A 25,120-nucleotide genomic window follows, 5' to 3' on the forward strand; every position below is an offset into this window, starting at 1 on the left:
CTTGTCTGTAGATAACTGAGAGTTCAAATTCATTTTAATTCTTGTTTTACGGAAATTAAACCCTGCAAGGACCAGACACCACTGTGAAATGATTCCAGAGTAAAACAATTTATGCAACTGTCAAGTAGTTATGCTCCCAAATATAATACAGTAGTGAGTCTGTGATGTTTCCAAAGGGTACAGTTTGTTCAATAGTTTGCAATCTCATAAAACACAATACCAGACATCCCTTGCATTTTTCCTGCAACAGACTCAGACTATCTTCCTGTTTCAGGCCCAGCTGTCTGGTCTGTGGCCCGACTTCAAGTTGACACCCTTGAAGGAGGGACTGGCTGGTAAAAGTTGCTGATGAACTCCAGCTCCGTTTGTGTCTCTTGGACTCCTTTCAGTTGACTTGTGGTGCCCTGAAGCGGTCTTTTGGGGGAAGTAAAGAATTGTCCATTTATCCGTATAGGCGCTGGATGTTCGCATGCGGCTACACGGCTTTGCTGTTGGGTGACGTCCTTCCCAAGATGACCATTTTCATTTCTATTAACTTCAACGTTGCTCTTACTGGAGGTAAATGTGAAAAGCTGAAGCCTAACTACTGACTGAGTCTTAGTGACCAATCATCTGTCCTATTTGGAAAAGAATCATCAAATTAATATCAATCTTAGAACTTTTACCTTTATGTTTTCATCTTCAACAGTTTTAATTATAAGACAGGACTGAGTGTTTTGCAGTTTTATTATTGTCACATTAATCTATCACCCAAACTATTTTAATGTGCATGTGACAGAGTTTATAAACTTCACAAACTGTCTCATGTAAATTAAAAATGTAACATATTGTATGTCCAAATTATAATTGTTTTACTATCTATATACTATTTATAATATAGAACTATTTGAAAGTTGACAACAACCAGATACATTTTGTTGAGAAATTATTTGTCTTTAATAATCTTTGCATCAAAGTCAGAAATATTAGTTGTTACTTTCACTTATAAAGATAGGGCTATGGCTCACCTGCATACACATGAGCTTCAACATGGATTACTTAAAGAAAAGAAGCATTTCTGTATATTTTAAACTGATCAAAGAAAAAATGCTCCGTCCTTCTCTCAATTACTCTCATCATTCATTCTTCGGTTATCACTAGTAAGACAAATGCAATGCAAACTGAACTCCAAGAAAAACATTTAAAATGTTACATACAACATGATTGAGTGCTAAAACAGTGAATAAGGAAATAGTAAAGCATGCAAAAGTGAATTCAACAATCAAAAGTTAAAAGCAACAATGAACCCCAAACACAAGCATCTCAACAGAGAAAACAAATAACTGCCCGTCACTGTTCATATAAAGTCGAAGTGATGTCAGGAAAGGAGAGAAAATAACCTACACTAATCTTTCCCAGCTGGCAGAACAAACTTGTATAGATAAAGCATAAGTTTGAGTAATAAAGTAAATTTTTCTTTTTCACATGAACCTGATGTAAAACTACACAGCTGGATCGTCAAACTGAATTTGACGAGAGCGATGATCCATCACCATTTTCTTCATGTCCTGGTCTGCTTTGATGAAGCTCATGTCAAGCGCATGTTCTGGGCCAGCCGTCGGTTCGTACTGGTGTCTGCAAAAGAGCGTACAGTTAACGATGAAAATACATGGCAATGCAGCTGATGAGAGTTTTTGTGTTCAAGTGCAATTAAAAGAAGGGTTCATATTAGGGCTTTCAATTGATTAAAACATTTAATAGGGATTAATCGCAGATTTTTATCTGGTCAAAATGTACCTTAAAGGGAGATTTGTCAAGTATTTATTACTCTTATCAACATAGAAGTGGACAAATATGCTGCTTTATGCAAATGTATGTATATATTTATTATTGGAAATCAGTTAACACAAAACAATGACAAATATTATCCAGAAACCCTCACAGGTACTGCATTTAGCATAAAATATATGCTCAAATCATAATATGGCAAACTCAAGCCCTACAGGCAACAACAGCTGTCAGTGTGTCAGTGTGCTGACTTAACTATTACTCGTCCCAAACTGCATGTGATCATTACCATGAAGTGGGCATGTCTGTAAAGGGGAGACTCGTGGGTACCCATAGAACTCATTTTCACCCCTTTGAAAATGTCCAGGACAGTTTCATCTCGCCAAAATTTAGTTTGGAGCATTATTTAGCCTCCCTCTGTGTAGGTTAGAATGAAATGGTTGGCCCCAATAGACTCCTTATCTTGGTTCAGTTGTTTTTTTTAGTTTCATATTCCAGTATCTTCATTCTAGCTTTAAAACCGAGTCTGCTACAACCTCCAAAAGATCGATTGCGTTAATGCGATAAAGAAATTAGTGGAGTTAAAACAAATTTGCATGAACGCGTTAAATATGACAGCCCTAGTTTATATGTAAAAGTGTGGTTTCTAAACAGGTATCAGTTATTATTTTGGTAACACATTTTTAGTAAATGAACTCACTGCTTCAAGTGTTCCTCAATGGCTTTGCGTTCATACACGGTGCCATACACTGTTCTCATAGGATCAACAAACATCTTCTTGGTGAGTGGACAGATCAGATGTTGAGGTATGAGCTGTGGCACAGGCTCCACCAATTCCTTAAATAAAAACAAAGAAAAGACACACTATAAAAGAGTAATTTAATGTAAAACCGGCAAGACACATTTATATATACACTGGAAAAACAAAGTTTGGAAACTTGTGTTTGATGGATTATTTCTCTGTTGTTACAATGCTAATGGTCATTGTATTTTACATCGTTGGAAAGCCTGTTTATTTACCTTCACAATGATGTCCAACTTGTAAGGATCATGCATTTGTGGGATGAGCAGCACAGCTGATTATGTGGGTAGCGCCCAAGAAAAATCTGCCAAAATGCTCTGCCAATGGTAAACAGTGTATTCTCATAAGGCTACCAGGAAGCCTGCAATGACTGCCCTTCACCATCAGGCCCGTTTGCGCTGCTGTCGACAACACAGACAATGGAACCTGAACATGTGGGGGAATGTCATGTTCAGTGACGAGTCCAGGTTCTGTCTGCGAAAGTTGGATGGCAGGGTCAAAGTATGGAGACGACGCGGAGAACGCTATGCTGATTGTTGCACCGATGGAGTAACAGCTTTTGGTGGGGGCAGTGTCATGGTGTGGGGCGGCATGTCCCTCACTGGCAAAACAAGGCTTGTCATCATTGAAGGCCATCTCAATGCAGGGAGATATCGGGATGAGATTCTGCAGCCAGTGGCGATCCCATATCTCCACAATCTGGGACCTAACTTCATCCTCCAAGATGACAACGCTCGCCCCCACAGAGCCAGGGTTATCACAGACTACCTCCACAATGTGGGAGTAGAGAGAATGGAACGGCCTGCCAAGAGTCCACACCTCAACCCAATTCAACACTTGTGGGACCAGCTTGGGCGTGCTGTACCTGTTAGAGTGACCAACACAACCATGCTGGCTGACCTGCAACGAATCCTGGTCGAGGAATGGAACGCCATCTCACAGCAACGTGTGACCAGGTTGGTGACCAGCATGAGGAGGAGGTGCCAGGCTGTTGTGGCTGCGTATGGATCTTCCACCGCTATTGAGGCTCCTGGCGGTGTATTAAATGAATAAAGTGTAAAATAGCCAATATGTCATGTTTGTTCCTTGTTACTGATAGAGAGTTCAATCATCCAATCCACCAAACAACTCAAAACAAGAGTCAATACCAACATGAGAATACACTGTTTACCATTGACGGAGCATTTTGGCAAATTTTTCTTGGGCGTTACCAACATAATCAGCTGTGCTGCTCATCCCACAAATACATGATCCTTACAAGTTGGACATCATTGCGAAGGTAAATAAACAGGCTTTCCAACGATGTAAAATACAATGACCATTAGCATTGTAACAACAGAGAAATAATCCATCAAACACAAGTTTCCAAACTTTGTTTTTCCAGTTTATATACTGTATATATATTATATATAAATATATAACATATATATATATATATATGTTATATATATATATATATATAACATATATATATAGGTGCTCATTTACTTTCTCCATGTCATCCAGTGACTTTCCTGCAGTTTCCTCTGTATGTTTCTCGGCTTCTCGTTCATACGTCTCACGGTTTGTCAGGAACTCTTCAGCCAAAATGCTTCCAAAGAAAAATAATGAATATGTAAGTCAGATACATTATATATTTTAATACGTTGTCTGTGTTTGCTGCTTGTTCTACAGAGCTGAATTAACACCTCCTTACACAATCTCACAAAAAAACATAGCATTATAATGGCAGTGTGATTACGAAGAGCTACTGCATTTCATTGTACTGGTGAGGCTGTTATTGTGTTTTTGAAACCCTTAACAGTTTGTCCTTGATTTCTATCAAACCTGTAGAATGAAACAGGGCAGCAGCGGCGCCACTCATGAACATCAAAATCTGTTTTGAAACTGTTTCATATGTCTGTCAGTTGTTTGTATCATGTCAAAAAAACTGCTTTTGTATTGGTTTGGGGTAAATGTATTGTTTAATATTAGGGTGTTTTCACACCAGTTTGGTTCATTTGGTCCAGACCCAAGGATAAAATTATGCATTGTTGCATTTTAGTTCTGGTCCAGTTTCAGTTCACACTGACTTTTTACAAACGAAAACGAACCAGAGGAGTAATCCTGAAGCTATACAGACTGATAGGGAACTCGTTGATTGGACTTTTTTGGTGATTCTCATCCTGCATCATCAGGACCCACGAGGAGAAATCAAATTCCGGTCAGTGAAATTTATGCAGCAGATGAACAGTGCGAACGCATAGTCCGAACGTCAGTAATCGCACTGACACGCACATGAGTACTGTGGGATCGCGCACTGTGGGATCGCTGTCGCACTTTTAAATGGAGTTAATGAACTGACAAAGTACATGGAGTCGGATCAAGCACAACAGTTTTAACAGCTTTTGATGTATTAATCAGGGAAAATACAAGCGCTGAAGTGCTTATATACATGGCCTTCAACACAGATTGCTTCCTGAACAGATTTCACGATCAGCAGATGGATTTATTAGTAGTTTAGTTTTTAAAAATCATGCTAAAATCACATATCTGCTATAAAAACATCCTGTGGTTGGTTTGTTTGCTTTCACACCACAAACAAACCGCAGGACTTTGGTCCGCATCAGGGTTCGATTGACAGCTTTCACACCAGACAAAATGAACCGTACTAACCGGGCAAACGGACCTGAGTTTGTTTTAACCGAACCAAATGGGTTAGGTGTGAAAGCAGCCTTAGTTGAGGCTATTTTGACAACAAAAAATTGTCATTTTTCTAAGACAGTAAAAACAAAATCACTCCTCTATACACTTTGGACTTTGGGTGTGAATTACTCAATAAGTCCCTCTTCCCTCTAAGTAATCAAATAATCAATGTCAAACATAATCATGAGTTCAGAGATGTTCTATTTCAAATTAATTCATAACATTTTGAATGTGTCTGAGTTTTGGACATTTCATGGTAAAAATGAGCTTTGGTGCCCATAACAATGACTTATTTATGAAAGTGTATACATACAGTATATCTCTCTCACCTGTCCAGGGGATCATCAGGCTCAGGGATGATGAGCAGTCCATACACAGCTTCTAGGATCTCTCTCATGGAGATGTGGGCATTGTAGTTGCGGTCAAATATGTTGTGGCAGATGCGGCCCACACTGTTGACATTGCAGTGGTACACCTGTTACCATGTTAAGAAAACCGTTAACATTACTTTATTAGTGATGAACAATTGCAATGAGCGTCTATATATTATGCAAATAAAACCCAAACAAATAACTTTTCAGTAATTTGTATTTTGGCAGGATACTTTTGTGACAAAGCGGAAGAGTGGAGGTTTCGCTGGGTAGTCGGGACCAAACTGGCAGTACAGCTCAAACACGCCTTTCTTATACGGTGTGTCAGGAGGGCCTTGCATGAGGATCCTCCAGAACGCTGAAAAGATTACAAGAAAGCTTCAACCTTGTCGCTATTGAAAAACTAAATTTATTTGCACGAATAAAAAACAATGTACCTGAAAACAAGGTATACACAGTACTGGGTATTGTGCATCAATGCAATGTATCATCCTGTACATCTATATAATAACAATATATGGCTAAAACTTCACCCCGTGCCAGTCATGTGAAATAAGAGAACATGTCACTTACTTAAGTCCGACTCTGATGGAAAGATTCTGAAGAAGGGATGTGGGTTACAATGCAGGCTCTTCAGCTCCTCCAGGATACGTTTGTCCTTCTCCAGAAACCTCCCCTTCCCCTCCCGAATCTTCTTTTTCAGAGCACTATTTAGAAAGATCATCAATGCTTCAAATGTAATGCCAACACTTGAAGACAGTAAATATAATAAGTATAAAATATGATTATTGCAGTTTGAAATCATAGGTCTAAGAGACTATACCACTTCTCTTTTCACATAATAATGTATTTCTTATCATCAGCATGTCTTACAGCCACTAGCTAGGCTGGAGTCTTTGTCTTGTCTACACTATTTTTTGTACGTATTTTCAGAGTAATCAGTTCAATTTAACAAAGGATGCCTCTTTTTATGTGCGACACCTTCACTTTGTGAACTCGTTCTCTGTTTGACAACTCAGACAAAGTATGACATCAGGTAAATAAAAGTGGTCATCAGCTGATGAATAATATAATAATCTTACTGGAGTAAGGGGTGGGCAATATATCGAATATACTCAATGTATTTCAGCTTCTATGTGAGATGTAGTAAATGACTATCATGAACATCAAGTATATTATTCGTCACGTAATTTTTTTAAGCCGCCGGCATGAGACTCGCTTTGGCGTTTCGCTTCACCTGCAGCTCTCTCGGCGAGTGTGTGGAGTATGAGCATGCGTATGTGGCGTGTGATTTTGTGTCTGAAGGGAAGCAGGAAACGAGCCATGAAGCATGTTGAGGTCGGAAAAGGTGATGGAAGATGTCAGCCTCCACTTCGAAAAAGACGGTCAAACTAGCCCCCACGTTGTTTTGCGGTTCAAGTATATAACCTACTAGGCATTACGGTGAGAGCGTCTAAGAACTGGCTTCAAATAAAATCAACCAAGAACATACTTCACAATAAAAGTGTTCTTCCGGTGAAAGCGAGAGCAATTTCGCATAAATTCAATAAGTCAGTCTGTTAATAATATATAAAGAAATAAAACAAAATAAATAAATATTAAATAAAATGAATGATACCGCCTGTAAACTGTATTTCGGAGAAAAAAAATTTAACTATATGGAACTGTTGCTTCTATCACTCACCTCTCTGTCGCTGTCGCTTTGCTGTTGATCTGGCTTGGCAAGGATGTCTCTGGACATTCGTCATACCCATGAGTAGTGAAGAAGCGCAACAATCTCTGCTGTAAAAGGAGGTACAAATGAATCACACACATCAAGACAACACATCAAAGTTTATGCCTGTGTTAAACATTAATGCGCTTCATTTTCATATCACTATCAACAGAACGGTGGACCACAATCTACAATAACTAACCTGACTGATGGAAGACGGGTCAAGTTTTTCCTTGAGTTTCCTCTGCTCCAAAGACAGAACTGTCTCAATCTCAAAGAGCTTCAGACCCTCTTTGGTTGTCTTAGGTTTGAAACAGCAACCACCTGGAAGCAATGTGGATGTGAGGTTAACAAGTGTCTGAATAGAGATCTGTTTAGGGTACATATCAACATCCATCCAAACACATCTTTTGAGTTACAATACAGTTTCCTGCCTTACAATATATTTAATAGAAAAGTGTTTCCCAAACTTTTCCTTCCCGAAAAAAACTTCCCAAATTCTCAATAGGCTTCATCTATAAATCGTGAGAAGAGCGAAAACGTTCCTGACCATTTTTACTGCCATTTCCGCATCACCTTATATTATCTTGAATAGGTAAACCTGCTATTTTGAAGAGATTTACATTTGATAAATCACAACTTTGCTTTAAGCACGTGCTATTGAAAACATATACACATGTTAAGTACTTAAATGAGACCAAATAAATGCATTTAGGCGGAGTTAACATGCTCGTTTTTTTCCTCCCATCAGTAAAACAAACAGAAGGTACGCAACCTTTCATATTAGAGTCAATGTTATAATAGGCTACAATTATTAGAACAATACGAACATTCAGGCTCCCTCATGTGGTTCAAAGGTGTACCACAGATATATATAAAAAAAGACTATGAAATACTTTTTGCAAATTTATTTGGTGACCCTAATAAAATCTCCCAGTCTTTGGGAATGACTGTACTAAAACACTGAAGGCTAATTGTGACTTTGTAAAACACAGATGCCTAAATGAGCTAAATGTGCTCTCCCTAAGCCGTGTAGAGACAACACGGCTGTTGGCATAAAGGTCCACCCAGATCTTTCTCTTAGCTTAGGACTTTCAGCCAGGAAACACAATTTAGAGTGACTCCTGGTGTTAGGCTAAACATCATACCAACAATTGATGTATGCTTGAGCTGTCTGGTGTCAAATACTTTGAACCTTGTCATGAAAATGCAATAATGTTAATAACAGTCAACAACATTAAATAAGACTCTACAATGATGAGTTGGATGAGATGTCTTGGATTTGCAGAATGTTTGATGGCATATACTGTATATTGTATTATTTTACACTTGATGCAAGATTTAATAAGTACATCACAGGAATTCAATTTAGGAAGCTGTCTTTCAAAGATACCATACCTGTTGCATTGCTGATTCCATGCAGCATATTGTTCTTCACCTTTCCAAGAAGGATTGAGTCAACAATGATGTCAGATTTCAGCAGTTTGGCTGTAACAGCGTCTGGCTCCGTGGAGGATCTATGGAAAGAATTGAGATCATCATAATCTGTAGTTAACATTTTTAAGTCATTGTTACTCCTAACATTTTCTTACTGCTTACAGTAAGATGTTCAATATATGTACGAACATGTGAAGTATAAAAGGTACCATAACTGATTAGAACAGAGGAAGAAATGTACCTAGAATCATATCCATCAGTGAGACACACGATGCGAAGTCTGCAATCTGGGAACCTCGTCTTGAGCTTTTCCAACTCCGTTGCCCCAAGTTGCAGGGCGTCGTAGAGCTTAGTACCTCCACTTGCCTCGAGGTTGCGTACGTGTTCCTACAATGAGAAAAAGGGTATATTACTGCATTACATCCAGACGTAAATTGTAATAAAATTACGACAGATCTGAACACTGACTTTACCTTGAACTTTTCCAGATTTTCTGTAAATGTGTGGAGAATTTTCACCCGGGAGTCGAAACTCACGAGGCCGATGACATGATAAAAATCATAAGCCATGGTTCTTGTTGCAAAGTTGTCAAAGAGCTCTTTCACAACATTGATCTTCTTTATTTCTGCACTTGCATAGCACGCCCCATCCATGGAGGTGCTTGTGTCTATCAGCACCTAATGAAAAATCAAGTCAAGCATAATCACATTTTAGGCGAGTCCTGTGTTCCCCAGCCAGTCCCACATTCCTCAAAAGAAATTATCAAACAAGAGACAGACAAAGACTTACCAGTATGGCCTCTTTTGGAGTCCTTGTTGTGACGAATGTTCGGTCATCTTTATGGTCACCAGTCCTGTGTGAAGTGTCAAAAATGCAACTGTCCGCAAAATGCTGTAGTGACTTTTACAGAGATTCATACAGTATATAAAAGAAAATACATCAGCAGCAACAGTGTGGCTCTGGCCTTTATTGTACGGCACATATCTTGATTCATACAGTTTACAGCTGCTACATCTGTTTTCTCTATTTTGTGTGCTACTGTATCAAACAACAAGGGTTGATTGGCACTTTGACGTCCCTATTTGTGCAGGCAAAATACAAATTGCTGTAGAAACTAGAAAGAATCTATAGGATGTGTAAAGCGTATACAGAAACGACAGCGGAGGCCCACACAGGCCGCAGTTACAGTACATCCTTTATTTCATTAAACATGTAAAAAATACATTAAAAAGTTAACTTTAAAAAGTTTTTAAAAAGTACAAAAATGTAACACATTGCGAAAGAGTTTGAGTTGTTATTCACTAAAATATAATTAACCTAACTTTTATATTGTAATTTATTGATCGTCTCTATTGGTTGTTTATATAGACGTCATGGAGTCCACATTTCTTTGTGTTTAGATTGAAAAAGGTAATTTTGAAATACAAAAAATTTAAAAAAAAGACCTGTAATATACTCTTTGTTTTTATGAAAGAAGCAGAACACAACATTTCAAAATAATGCTGAGTTTAAAAATGTTATTTTACAAATGTATGATTGTAGTATATATTGTATATTACCTGTATTTATTGATTTATTTATTTTTTTATCTAATGTCTTATCTGTCTAATATTGAACAATATGAGGTCCTGGAAGCTAAAATGCAGGAGCACGGTGATCACAGGCATCCATAGTCAAACAAAACAATAATTCATGTTCCCAATTCCTCCATAGACAGGAATTTAAAAGAAAAAATATTTCATCAGAGCATAACGGAAACATAATGTAAATACTGTAAGGTACTTACCTGGCTGCCAACACATTCAAATCCACTGCTTTGTCTTTGCCATCCAAACAATCGTGCACTCTGATCATATCAGGAGATCCTTTTTCTTTATGCAAGCATACGCCAATGTTGTCTGACATAGAGAAAAAATAAAAATTAAGTAAAACAACGTACAACACAAAGCTTCCCACAAACATGGTACTAAATATAAGTGGCAATAAGGAAACCAATGGGAAGCTCCTTTAAGATGAGTTTAGAATGTAGTGCATAATATTATTGTTTTTTTCTGCAGGAACTTTAATCTATAAATAATGCAACATATTTTACAAGTTAATCTTTTGTACGTAAAGCAAACAGCAATAACCTTTACCTACCAATGTAGTGTACATCTAGAGGACAGTACTCGTTCAATACAGTCCAATAAAACTTGTACCTACTGACTGATTCTCCGTCTTTGTCTGTATACAAAATGAGACTCAAAAGTGCTTTGATGTCAAAAAGATTGTATTGAATAATCTTGATTTTGTCTTCAGCCTTATTTGCCATCATCTATAGCAGCCTAACTTGTAAAAATGAATGTGACTAGGCATATAAAAGACATGCATGTTATTTGATATTTTATTTTGCATCGTTTTTATATATATATATATATATATATATAATTTCTCTTTTAGGTGAGTTTTATTTTATAGATAAGCCTGTAGGGGTTTCCTTCCTCATCTGCAGATGTATTTACTTTTTTATTTACTTTTTCTCTGTCTAACCTTTCAGTGAATCTTACCCTTTAAGGAAACAATAGCATTTGAAACATACAGTATATATGTGCACAGTCAGAAAGTATTTTGAGTACCTTCACTCAGTAGAAGAAGGCGTGCCTCACACTGTCCCAGCTCCTTCAAATGTAGAGCTGGGGTCACATTGAGGTATTGATTGTGGGGAGATTTTAATTCTTCCATCATACTTCCAAAGGTCTTCTCCATGTTTATCTGAAAGCTGCCATTAGATTGTACAGGTTGGTGAAAAACAAGGTTTAAGTTTAAATTCAACAGAAAAAAGCATCTCATTGAAGTACTTTTAAAAAAGTAAAACTTTGATGATACATACTTTTGACCAGTCATCTTATCTTGGTCAATCCAAAGAGGATAAGATCTGACGAATGGAGGCAAACTGAGCAAGATTTTTTCAATGTCATTGGCTCGCTGTACTGACGTTTCTCGCAAAACCTCTTCAGTGCAATTTGGAATTCTCTCTCCATCTAAACCAAAAGGACAGAAAATCAAGTGAAGCTGATTGTACATTCACTAATATATCAAATACAGTTCTGAAAGAAAATGTGCTCAAGAGTTTGTATAATTAGTAGGGCTGTCAAAGTTGACGCGATAATAATACTTTAATGCAAATTTGTTTTAAGGCCACTAATGTCTTAAAAGCATTAACACAACTTGCAATTTTTAGGTTGCATGAGGCTCATTTTTAAAGCTAGAGTGAAGATACTAGCAAGAAAACCTAAGGAATCCATTGGTACCAACCATGTCATACTAGCTTGTTGCCAAGGAGGTTAAATAACACTCCAAAGGTTAAATTGTGGCGAGGAAAAACTGTCATGGCCATTTTCAAAGGGTTCCCTTGACCTCTGACCTCAAGATATGTGAATGAAAATCAGTTCTATGGGTACCCACGAGTCTCCCCTTTACAGACATGCCCACTTTAGGATAATCACATGCAGTTTGGGCAAATTCATAGTCAAGTCAGCACACTGACACACTGACAGCTGTTGGGCTTGAGTTTGTCATGTTATGATTTTAGCATATTTTTTATACTAATTGCAGTACCTGTGAGGGTTTCTGGACAATATTTGTCATTGTTTTGTGTGGTTGATTGATATCCAGTATTAAATATATACATACATTTGCATAAAGCAAGTATATGTGCACACTTCCCATGTGGATAAGAGTATTAAATACTTGACAAATCTCCCTTTAAGGTACATTTTGAACAGATAAAAATGTGCGATTAATCCCTATTAAATGTTTTAATCAATTGAAAGCCCTAATATGAACCCTTCTTTTAATTGCACTTGAACACAAAAACTCATCAGCTGCATTGCCATATATTTTCATTGTTAACTGTACGCTCTTTTGCAGACACCAGTACGAACTGACGGCTGGCCCAGAACATGCGCTTGACATGAGCTTCATCAAAGCGATTCATTATTTTAAGCGACTGACAGCCCTAATAATTACTAATGTGGTTTCCATATAGTTGGGACACCCATGCCATGCGCAAAAATGATCAGGTTTGATGTTTTATGCAAACTGCAGTAAGGCCCTGTTCAGACCTGGCATTAAGATGCGTCCTGAGTGATTGGATCACAGTTAGACAGCTTTAAATACGTCTGTTCACACCTGGCATTATAATGCGTTTCCACATGCATCTTGAGTGACCACTTGTGATCACATCTCACTTCCCTGCTCTATATGCCAATAAACACGTAGTAAACACATGGCCAATACATCAGACGTTGTGACACAATATTACATGAATGTCAGTAGTAATATCCTACGTGAATTCGGGTACATTTTATTAACATCAAAATATAAGGTCATTGTACCGGCGGTCCACGGGGACCTCCATACCGTTGGCATTGCTGTCTTTGCCAGGCAACACAGAGTACAGAGCTTCAGAGAGCCGAGAATGAGAGCGGGCGAGCGGGCCGGCGGGTGTCAGCTCTGTGCAAAGCACCGGAACAAAAACACTGACACATCTTCAACAGTATGATAATAATGCACTTTGTGTGTCTAGTCTGATAGTCTGTAGATTATGTAGCCTATAGATAAGATATATTTTAATAAAATACAGTTGTACCGACAGAAAACAGTAGAGCACAAAAGTCGTTTCCATTACATCCTGCTAACGGCTTTTTCTAATTGACCTCTGCTTCTTTTCAGACATCTTCTATTATGCGTCTCTTCTACACATTTTTAGGTATGAAAAGTTTTATGACTCGTAAATGTTTTAGGGCGCTTCCACAAGCCATAGTCCATTTGGCTACAAGTGGACTCGTCTCCAGAGCTGCCACTTCTGTGCAGGGAATTGCAGACTTATATTGCTGTTGAAATTGTTTCACTTTGACTCTGCACTGATCTACTGTGTGCACGAATCCCTTATCCTCAAATTCATCTCAAATTACTTTATAAAGTTCATTATTTTTATGGACTTTAACATATTCTGTATGTTCTCTTCAGCCCAGATGTCAAGCAAAAAGTCAGTCCTTTCCCACTAATGTTAACCTGTTGTTTATCTGTGTCCATCTCAACAAATGTCCGCGCAGGCAGACTGCGTTTTGGTTCACTTCCAGCGTTTGGGTCGGATTATGTTCCCACTGCAATCAAACCACACTAGGGTTCACTTGGAAGCAGTTTGAGACCACATCTCACAGGCGGTCTCGGACCACTTGTTTTGGTCCGCACCAGAGTACAGTTACTGCGTTCACAACTGCCCAAACGAACCACACCAGAGGTTGAACCGCACCAGAGTTAGATTAAAACAGACTAAATGTTGGCTTGTGTAAGCGCACTTAGTTTTACCTTTGATTTTCTGGCGAACGTATGCTCGTTCAAAAGCTCCAGGTACTCCAGGTACTCTGACTGGTTCAGAGAAGCGGCTGCCATCTTCAGACATAAGAGTGATTGGTGCGTAGTTCTCATGATCTGCTGCCGGTTTCTGTCAAAATAAGGCAAAGTGATCGTTACCTGAGTGGTCAAACATCTAATAGGAATTTTACCTTAATGCATTCATAAATACATTCAAGCCATGTATAACCTATTCGCTCAAATTTATGGCAACTTCCACTATATGTCTCAAGAGATATTAATAGCCTAATAAAACACTGGCAGTTAGGGATTTCAGTCCAAAATTACTGGTTTTACCCATCACAAGCTGTATCAGTCAAACCTCAGTATCGTCATACCTTTGCTTCTGATAGGAGATGTGCCCAGCAGTACAGTGAATTCTCAAACACATACAGGTCCTCAATGAGTTTCTCCCCCTGTTGTGTTCCACGTTGTGGCAAAAGCTCTCTGAAGAGTATGTACAAGCCTTCAACGACTGCAATCTACAACAAAAGAACAATTGTGTCTGAAGAAATGGGTACTGGTGAAAAAGCACACGTCACTGTGTAAAGGTTCAGTTCACCCAAATTATAGGAAAACATCTTCCCGAAACAACGCAGATCATTTGAATTCTATCTGCTGAGAAATCTGCTGCTATGACCTTTTGTGACTCGTCAAAATGTAATGCGGCACAAGAACACCCACTTCAAAAAGTAAAATGCAATGGATATTATAGGCAGAATTATATCGGTTAATATTGTTTACCTTCTGATTCCTGGTTAGGCGTTCATTCCTCCAGAGTAACTGATGCAAACTTTGGGCGAGAGGGTTGCATCCAGTCAGTTTTCTTATGTAGGAAATCAGTTTCTTCCGTTGCTCTGTTGAAAAATTACATTTCTAGAAGAAAAAAAATTTATGAAATGCATTTCAAAGCAGTTGCAGTTTCAATGTTGCAATGTTATTGCTAGATTTGCCATATTTTCAGATTTACTGTTTTCAAGAATCAAGTGTCTACAGCCATGCTAGTGCCGCTTTCTGTACCAAATTTCATTGTAACCATCCAACAGTTGTTGAGATGTGTCAGTCTGGATCAAAGTGGTGGACTGACTGACCATCTGACATTGCCAACCCTACAGCCACGCCGCTAGCATGGCTGAAAACATAGTGACAAAATGACTGAGTAAATATTAGCTGCTTTCCATGGAGTGTAAAAATACTGATAATGTATTATAAAATAAAACTTACGAGAGCATAAAGTGAAGACAAGAACACACTGATTCCTTTCTGGGTTTGTTGGACTGAAGGCACAAAATCATTAATGAAGAAAGTCTCATCGTGTGAAGTTTCGTCAGAAAATGTGGACAAAGAGAAGTTAACCATCGACCCTTCAGAGATCCCACAGCTTTGCAGTGTGTCACTAACACAATGTTGACCTCTGTAAATATAATAAAGCACAGGAAAGAACAGAAGCACTGTATGAGAAAAGAAATCCGACTGTGTTGACAAAGACATAAGATCTGTTCTTGGTGTGGTAATTCTGAGTTACTTGTAATGAAGGACGTTTGCTGGGATTCCACTTTCATTCGCCAGCTTGAGTCTCAGACTGGTTATGGTGTCACTTAACAAGTTCACCGTCACTTCAAAGTCTCCCTGTATGAAATAAGTAAAAAAAATGTGTTTGAAATAAATACTGTATATGTATATATTGTATATTTAAAAAATGCAATCCCCAAAGTGGTTAATGAACAATAGATAATGCCATCTTAGAGCTCTGAGCACTGCATGCAGTAGTTGGACTTGAAAAATGAAATTTAAATGTATTTATTGAATTCATGGCTGCAACTAATGATTATTTTCATTGTAGATTAATCTGTCAGTTATTTTCTCCATTAATCGATTAGTTGTTTGGTCTATAAAATGTCAGAAAATGTTGAAAAATGTTGATCAGTGTTTCCCAAAGCCCAAGATGACGTCCTCAAATGTCTTGTTTTATCCACAACTTAAAGATATTCAGTTTACTGTCACAGAGGAGTAAAGAAACCAGAAAACATTCACATTTGAGAAGCTGGAAGCGGAGGATTTTGACTATTTTTCCCTTAAAAAAATTACTCAAACCGATTAATCACTTATCAAATAGTTGGCGATTAATTAAATAGTTGACAACTAATCAATCGATTAATCGTTGCAGCTCTAATTGAATTTTAATTTGAAAATGTACATAAGGTGTAAAAGTATGTATTAATGAGGGAAGTGTGATTAAAATGGAGATGTGAGCCCCAGAATGTCAGAATGAAATATAATCAGTGAATTTAGTTTTTCAAAGCAGGGCCATAAATCAAACATATTCAGATTGTACATAATATCCATATACTGTTATCAGTTAATATCGTCATTAGTTGCATCATGACCAATATACTGTAGTTAAGACGCACCTTGAGCATGATGTGGCATCGAACCACATTGCCTCCGTAGGTTTCACCAAACTCTCGCTTTGGTATTTGAGGAGCCCGTTTCAGGTTTTCCTTTGGTGTGAAAATGGCATAAATCACAGCTCCATTTTGAACATGTCTGTCTTTCAAAGACCCTGTATGAGGAGACAACATTTTAAGTGAACTTATTTAACAAACATCCATTTACACATCCACAGCAAAATTAGCATTTATTTGAAGTTGTGTTTCTGGCCACCTGATGAATGCCAGTCAAATATGCACTCCTTTTAGTTCTGTTTTTGATATCTGTATCTTTAAAATCTAAATGTCCCACTATGTTCGTTGGGGTGAGCTGGTAGTGTACAGCTGTTTTTTGCAGCTTTTCCTCTGAAAACAGCTGCATGCTTGAACCACAACAATAAAGACGAGGGCTGTAAAACCAAAACAAAGAGCTGGATCTTGGTTCAAGGTTATGGATGCTTCAGTACCTATACAGTCATTGTCATTGTTTACAACCGCAGTGAAATTAAACTAACAGACAAAATCTTAGCAAAATAAACTTTAACATCTGGAAACCTTCACCGTGAAATGTGTTCAGGTCTACTCACATGTGTTGAAGAAGGGATCATCTGTCAAGGGCATCCCATCGAGTGTGTAGAGACAGACTCCTTTGGAATTACCAACACTTTCAAGGTGGCCGATCCTCAACATCAAATCCTCAACTGTGTTTATCGCTGGATCCAAATCTGTAAGTTTGAAATAACCATTGTGAAGCTGTTAAGTTGGATGTCGATGTATGCACAATGATCACTCACACAATCATCGCATTTTATTTCCAACTAGGGCTGTCAAAGTTACCGCGATAACGCTTTAACGCAAATTCCTTTTAACGCCACTAACTTCTTTAACGCATTAACGCAAATTGTGAATTTTAGGTTGTAGCGGTCTCAGTTTTAGAGCTAGAGTGAAAATATTGTTATCACATGAAACTACAAACCTAAAAAATCCATTGGTACCAACCATGTCATACTCCCTTTACAACCAAGGAGGTTAAATAACGCTCCAAACTTGCGATAAATTCTGGCGAGGAAAAACTGGCATGGCCATTTTAAAAGGGGTCCCTTGACCTCTGACCTCAAGATATGTGAATGAAAATGGGTTCTATGGGTACCCACGAGTCTCCCCTTTACAGACATGCCCACTTTATGATAATCACATGCAGTTTGGGGCAAGTCATAGTCAAGTCAGCACACTGACACACTGACAGCTGTTGTTGCCTGTTGGGCTGCAGTTTGACATGTTATGATTTGAGCATATTGTTATGCTAAATGCAGTACCTGTGAGGGTTTATGAACAATATTTGTCATTGTTTTGTGTTGTTGATTTCCAATAATAAATATAAACATACATTTGCATAAAGCAAGCATATTTGCCCACTCCCACATTTATAAGAGTATTAAATACTCGAAAAATCTCCCATTAAGGTACATTTTGAACAGATAAAACATGTGCGATTCATTTGCGATTAATCGTGATCAATCGTGATTAATCATGAACAATCATGCAATCAATCGGGATTAAATATTTTAATTTATTGACAGCCCTATTTCTTACACAACACAGCCCAGCTGTGTGATCAACAAGTCAATGGCTATTCATCTAATGATCAGACAATGGATTATGAAAAGATATGTTCCTCTTACCGTTAATATGTTTTGGTTGAGGACATTTGGGGTAAGTGTACTGCAGACAGAACAACTCCAGTGACTTTTGCACAGGCACCACAGTTTGAACTTGAAGCTCCGCAGTTCTGGGTCCTTGAATGAACTTTTTCATCCTTGAAAATCGGTTCTTCGCCACCTGACTTAGACCTGTAAAAATGTAAGCGCAAAAATAGTATTTAATTAATTAATTACATACATTTTTATAATTAAGTGGACATTTAACTCAAAATGACTTGTTTTGATCAATTTTAAGTTATTCATTGTCATGTGTGATGGCGCTGAACACAATTTTTCATTGTACATAGGTAATGCATATATTAGAAACACTTGTTAGTCTGCTACCTTATAAATCTATGACACATATACCCTACAAAACTACCATACAGTTGAATCAACACGTCTAACAGTGTCTACAATTAAAATTTATAATAAATAAAATGTTTTACAAAAGGTATTTATTACAAGAGTGTTGTATTAGATTGTATTGCTATGTACATTATATATATTTTCCGGTCACCCAGTGCAATGGGCCTTAAATGAAATTGCAAATTAATTACAATTCAAGCTAAAGAAAATCCCACTAGATGTAGGTTTAATTGTTTTCCACTGAGTGGCAGTCAAACATATCTTTGGTTTCAAGTTGAGGTTCATCTCACCCATGTTTTTCAGATCTTCATCTGTTACGCTGTCCACGAAATCTCTTTCATCCTCTACGCCCAACTGGACAAACTGGTCGTAGAGAGATTGCAGTCTGAACTGCTCAAGTATGTTGAACATTGCATCCATCTAAACAAATACATCAAGATACTTAATTTACAGGGATTTAACGAATATGAAAATATTATACTCAAGAAAATATAGGGTTACTTTAAAGAACTTTTACTCAAGTAAATGTACTTGTGTAAAAATGTACTCAGGTAAAACTCAAAGTAGGTCAGTTAAAATGTACTCTTGAGTAAAAGTTACTATGTTATATTTCAAAAACAGACACAAGTGGAACAACATTACACCACAGAGCCCTGATGTCAAAACCAACATTACATTCAGGCTATGCAACCTCCTTCCTCTATATAGCCCATCGACAGTACATACACAGTCTATGATATAGCCTTAGTACAATTAACATTAACCAGAAAAGAGGACAAAAACTCAATTAAACATAAATGACCAACACTAAATAAAAAGAGCTATGGACATAGAATCAACAGCACAATAAAACATCACCCAGGCAGACAACAGATACAACAACATAAACTCCACAGTGAACAATAAGTCAGTTTGTTGTAACTACACTAACAAGCTACTCTTAACTACAGCCATGCAAGTGTGGATTTGAGCTAAATGCTATTGTTTATAAAATGCCATATAACTTAACTCGAAAGGTTAAGCACACAGGGGAAAGGTTTGGTAGAATTACTTCACAATGTAGCAACTTTATTGCAAACTTTTCAGATCAATTAATTACTTTTTTTTCAGGCAGGAAACAGGACTAACTTAATCAGCCATGCTAGCAGGGCTTTGAACTAAATGTTAATGCCAGCATGCTAACTGTTAAAACTATATTATTTATTATTTAAATTTATATTTTGATAAGGATAATTATATCATTAATTAATTTATATTTCTGTATGACAGAGATAAAAGGGTAATAATTATAGTTAGACAAATTTAGGAAAATGTAATTAGAATATATGTATGCTCAATAAGGAAGCTGGTTAATAATTAATAATTGATTTATGGAGAAGGGGTGGGATTAAATACATTTATACTTCTTCTCACTCTTTTTCGAATATGTAAATCAAGGCATCAAGTGTTTGACAATTTATTTTTCTTATGCTTTTCATTGTATGTATTTACTACTTGTTTCTGACTGTTCACTTGTTGGTATGGTCATTCTTTTTCTTTATTTTATTTTTTTTGTATTCTACATGTTCGAAATACATTTTGAAATGAAATGAAATTATATCTATGATGCTAACATGACCTGACCTGTTCACAATGACAATATTGACATGCTGATGATGGTGCAAGATTAAAAAAAATAATTACCAAAGTTATTATAATTCATCATGAAGGGGATATGAATGTGTAAACTAGCTAAAATTCATGGCATTCATTCCACTCACTCTCTCCTGCTGAGCTCAAAGTTGTTTTTTTGTTTTAATACAGTTTGAGCTGTAACACATGTAGTCACAACTGTGCCAGAGACTAACAGCAGAAAGTCCTCACACACCTCTCTAACGGTCGACATTCCTCAGTGAAGGCAGAAATCAACCTGGAGGAAAGCCATGAGCATTTCAGCGTCTAGCAATTAGCCACACCCAGCATGCACCTGTAAGAACACCCAGCATGCACCTGTTGGGTTGGTCCATTACGTCATCGTTTAATTAAGGTGGATGCAACATGTTTTAACAAGGCAGAAGTATGCAAACCTTATCACATAATCAAATTTGAAATACTATACTAGTAGTACGTACTGATTTGGCCAAAATGCAATATGCGAACAAAAGCAAACTCTACAGTATGCCAAAAATACCCGGATGTCGTATTGATTTGGAAAAATCTCCAGTATGCATCGGACCAGGGTTGCGTTCGAATAGTCCTTTTTGCTTAGGAAGGTTCCTAACTGAGTGAAATGACCCGGAAGTACCTCAGTAGCAGCCATGATAATGGTACGTGTCCACAGGGGCGTTTTTTATCGCGAGGGGACGCGACGCTTCCCAACATTGGACGCTTGGTGGGCTGCCCCTAGAAACAAGGCACTCGGCTCCTGATTGGACGAATGCTTTCCCGCTGTTGGCTGCTGCTCCCAGCTTTCAAACCGGAACCAGTATGGAGGCTCGTTTGGAAACTTTCTTCTTATTTCACGTAAATAGTTCACTGAAATGTGTTTCTGAAAACATTTGAGGCGAGAAATAACCCATGCAGTTGCTGAATCTGTCTTTATTTTGGCTCGACAACGTTTAGTTTAAAAGATTATCGGGAGTTTCGAGAGGCGGCGAGTCGCGTCGGACGCCCGTGATTTGCATAAAGTAGCCAGGACTTCAACTTTATGCAAATGAGGAGCAGGCTTCCTGCACGCCTAGTCTCTCGAATCGCGACGCCACGCTACCTGAATGCATTGCGTGGCTGCTTGCATAGACAATGAATGGGGAGCGTGGAAAGCACGGAGCCTGTGGACACGTACCGTAAGAGCCGTTCGAATTCACCAAAAGTTAAGGAAAGGAGCTTCAATCCTTCCTTTATTATCTCCTTTAGCATAGGATACACTGGACCATCCTTTACCAAAGGAAACGAGAGAATAACATCCCACAATTCCTTGCGGCCGTAGCATTTAAAGCGACGCACCATTGGGCCGTTCATAATAACAAACTATATGCTTATCTTGCATATTATTTTCATACGCTCATACACTAATTGGGATTCATGTTTAATATGAGTGGACGGTGACAACCATTTCGTTTCACCTTATTTTTAATTAATTATTTATTTTGAACATGTAACAAATACCTCAGTAAAAAACAAAACAAGAATAACTAATAAAATGAACAGTAAACAACCAATTAACAAATAATCAACATAAATACATATTTCAGCACAGCCTACACTTACAGTATATGGTCCAACCCCTTCTCCATAACTCCAACAATTAACTCAATATTTATCATATATTCCTGTTTATTTCTATTCCAACCGTGGTAATGAAGTGATATTTTTCCACGTTAGGTCATATTATCTTTATTATCTGTTGATAGAGTGGAGGAGGAGCTGTGGTATCTCTCTTCACACACCGCAGGTGAAGCAGTCTGTCACTGAAAGACCTATTTAATAACGCACGTGGAGATAGGGCTCCTTTTGTAGTCCATCTTCAGAACATTGTAGTTTCACCACAGCAAACTGACGTCACTAACATCCGCCGCCGTCGCATCATAATAACGGAGCCTAGTGAAAGCGCTGTTGTCTTTTCCTAACTCCTTCTGAATTCTCCTTCTCATCTTTCCTTGACCTCATGACGTTTTCCACTGAGGACAAGGAAAAGTGGTTAGGAAAAGACGTTAGGACGTAATTATTTGACTATTCGAACGCAACCCAGTCTATCTCGCCTACTGTATCCCACAATGCAAAGCGCCGGAACAGCACAGGCTACGGGTACAAAAACAGCAGCCAAAAGCTGCTCGTTTTTTACGTTTTTTGTAGCCATTTCAACACTAAATTCACTTCTGAAAGTTTTTGAGGCGAGAAATCAACTGTGTAGATTATTAATATCGGCAGTTTTACGAAGTTAGATGGCGAATCGAACATTTGTTCCACCGTTGTCGGAGTTTAGAAGCTCCACAGAATACCGTGACAGCCAGCGAGCGCCTGCCCGGGTCGCTGCCAGCCAGCCGGGTAGTCACGCTCAGAGACCGCTATGAGCTGCTGGAGCTCACTAGAGACCAGTCTGTAGACAAGAGGCTTTTATTTCCTTGTTGACGGATAGTTTGTTTAAATATCACAACACAGATGTCCATTATAAATTAACAGGAACCTGTGATTATCTGACTTTTTGGAGTTGAAAAGCTCCACAATCGCCCGCGGGCGCAGCTCGCCAGCCGGTCAGTGACGCTCTCAGAGCGGCCACATTCAGCAGAGAGGCGAGGGAGGAGGAGAGAGGAAGAGCAGCCTCTGACGGGGCAGAGAGATACCTGCTGAGACAACATGCCTCTTTTTAACATTCTCTAATATCTGGAGGGAGATCAGTCCACTGTTTAGTTGCTGTAACTGAAAAAGCAGTTTGAGTAACGTAAATTTTCCAGCAATGTTTTATATTTCCCGTCTCTCCTCGTTGATGATCCTGTTTGTCTGATTTCATTATGAGCTGTTAGAATAAATAGTTTAAACCCGCAGTATCTTGTAAAGTAAACAAGCACAACATAAACAACAAAATCAAAGTTGTATTTTTTGATAATATTGTAATAGTGATACGAGTTAGTTTTGTTGTCCAGTGCTTTAAGAGCTGGTTTAAAGATTAAAGCCTCGTCTAGCATACTGCTAAATACATCTCTTTAACCGCCACATAGCCTACTGCATACTACTGAGGAACGCAGTATGTACTGTATACTACATATTGCGATCATCGGTAGTACGTATATATAGTATGCGGTTTCGAATACAGCGTTCTCCATTTATATGCATTTACCTCACTACTCGGCCAGTGAAGGTACACATTATAGGCTATGTATATAGCCTATAATGTTATATTATATGTCAGCTGTCTTCATTCTCATTTAAGGCTATTAGGACTTTTTCTTTTCATGTGACTTTTGTTTTTTGAGACTTTTGTGAGAATCTTGAGAGAAAATAAAACCTATTTTTACTCCAAAAAGTACAAGTAGACAAAAACGACTTTGTTATAGTAACAAAAGTAAATGTAGTTCGTTACTTCCACGACAGTTTAGCACTCACACCATTTTCTTGAATACTTAAATTGGCAAGTTAAAAAACTATAGGCTGCAATATAACAAATAATAGAAAAAACATGACATCATTATTATTATTCTAGTTAGAGCTCGAAGAAACACCAAGATGTTACCTTGTCTTGGAGAACAACATCAGCCGCCTGCAGGCAACTCAGTATTTGGAGAAAACACAGATTGTGTTGCGCCAAAAAGTACGATCTAGTAGTTGAATCTAATCCACTAGTAAATGAAAATGAAGAGAACAATCTTACCTTTTTACATATCAAAGATCATGTGACACAGGTGTTTAGTATCAGTTTCTATTTACTGGAGGAGGGTGCGACTTTGAGAAAACGAAACTACTGAAAATGTCAGCAAAGCAACACCAATTCTTTATACATTCACGAGCACCAACATCAAATATCTGGAGATCTGTTGGTTGCTTGGCCATATTTGTCCCTTAGGACGTTAGAGTGAATGTTGTTGAACCCTGGGCTGGTTTTTACTTCCTTTATCATTAACAGGCTTAATGTAGACTCACTACATGCTATGTATTGCTATTTTCAGGGTATTTGGGTTACTCAAAACTGTCATGATTTGACAAGTGGTACATGATGATGTTCTGTTACAACAATTCTATGAAAATACTGCAAATCATTTAGATTTGTGGCCTGCAAATCCACATGTAAACACACCACAAATACCTGTATATTAACGGAAAGAGAGAAGAGCCTTATAGGAATTGCATAAAAATCCTAATCAATGTTATGTCATAATCCACCAGTAGACTCCTATATGTGTGTGTGTTAAATCTGAAGCTTGAATACAGCCAATAATATAATATGAAACAGCCTAAGCTCTGCTCCCTCCAGTATATTTTTCTATTAGAAAAAATAAATCCCAGGACCTCAGACTTTAGACATGTGTTCAAACAAAGAAAGCCATACAGGAAAATAGTTTTCCCATCATATAGGTTAAATAAATACTCTCTATGACATGAAAAATTACACTAAATGTCGTGTATTTGTCATGTTATTATTGCTTATGACCAATCTTTGACATGGCTATACACTGCCCTCCCGCGGTGACCACGAGTAACTACACCTCTTTATTATTATTGCCAAATTTATTGTACCAAATTTTAGGTAATTATCTCTCTGGTTTGGTTTTACTTCCATGATATTCCAACACTTTCAGTAACATAGGCCTTTTCTTTTAACAACAGACATTTTGACTTATCACTGTAGCTGAAGCACAGGTGTTACTAAGAACATTAACGAAGCAGCTGAATGGAATTGACTCATCATAAATGTAATGAGTTATACCTGTAGGAATCACAGAGAGATACACTGTCATTTTCTAATGATTAGTTAAAAC

The 25,120-nt window shown here is 37.8% G+C and overlaps 1 protein-coding gene across 2 annotated transcripts; it reads right to left on the reverse strand.

The window, feature by feature from the left end:
• Nucleotides 1–84: 84 nt before the first annotated feature.
• On the reverse strand, nucleotides 85–24,035 carry LOC119499122. 2 transcript variants are annotated; one of them, XM_037788355.1, is made up of 26 exons: nucleotides 23,878–23,927; nucleotides 20,539–20,580; nucleotides 18,962–19,091; nucleotides 18,285–18,452; nucleotides 17,190–17,327; nucleotides 16,585–16,736; nucleotides 15,699–15,802; nucleotides 15,398–15,587; nucleotides 14,918–15,049; nucleotides 14,512–14,655; nucleotides 14,129–14,264; nucleotides 11,646–11,796; nucleotides 11,392–11,534; nucleotides 10,563–10,674; nucleotides 9,566–9,629; nucleotides 9,250–9,453; nucleotides 9,018–9,163; nucleotides 8,738–8,856; nucleotides 7,542–7,663; nucleotides 7,310–7,407; nucleotides 6,199–6,332; nucleotides 5,859–5,983; nucleotides 5,584–5,729; nucleotides 4,058–4,160; nucleotides 2,468–2,604; nucleotides 85–1,614 (listed from the first exon to the last, which is right to left on the reverse strand). In XM_037788355.1, exons 2-26 carry the CDS (start codon nucleotides 20,554–20,556, stop codon nucleotides 1,482–1,484), a joined length of 3,249 nt encoding a protein of 1,082 aa, XP_037644283.1. In that variant the 5' UTR covers nucleotides 20,557–20,580; nucleotides 23,878–23,927; the 3' UTR covers nucleotides 85–1,481. The 2 variants fall into 2 exon arrangements, with proteins under 2 accessions (XP_037644283.1, XP_037644284.1); XM_037788356.1 differs by lacking the exons at nucleotides 20,539–20,580; nucleotides 23,878–23,927 and adding an exon at nucleotides 24,016–24,035.
• Between the last annotated feature and the right edge of the window lie 1,085 nt (nucleotides 24,036–25,120).

Source organism: Sebastes umbrosus, chromosome 12 (assembly GCF_015220745.1).
Source record: "Sebastes umbrosus isolate fSebUmb1 chromosome 12, fSebUmb1.pri, whole genome shotgun sequence".
In the NCBI taxonomy this organism is placed as follows: Eukaryota; Metazoa; Chordata; class Actinopteri; order Perciformes; family Sebastidae; genus Sebastes; species Sebastes umbrosus.

Bases quoted from the DNA above. Each gene is read 5' to 3' on its own strand.
- LOC119499122 (XM_037788355.1), bottom strand. The intron at 14,656-14,917 runs GTAAACAATATT...CTTTTGTTGTAG, and splicing joins GCCTAACCAGGAATCAGAAG to ATTGCAGTCGTTGAAGGCTT. The intron at 1,615-2,467 runs GTGAGTTCATTT...GCTCTTTTGCAG, and splicing joins ATTGAGGAACACTTGAAGCA to ACACCAGTACGAACCGACGG.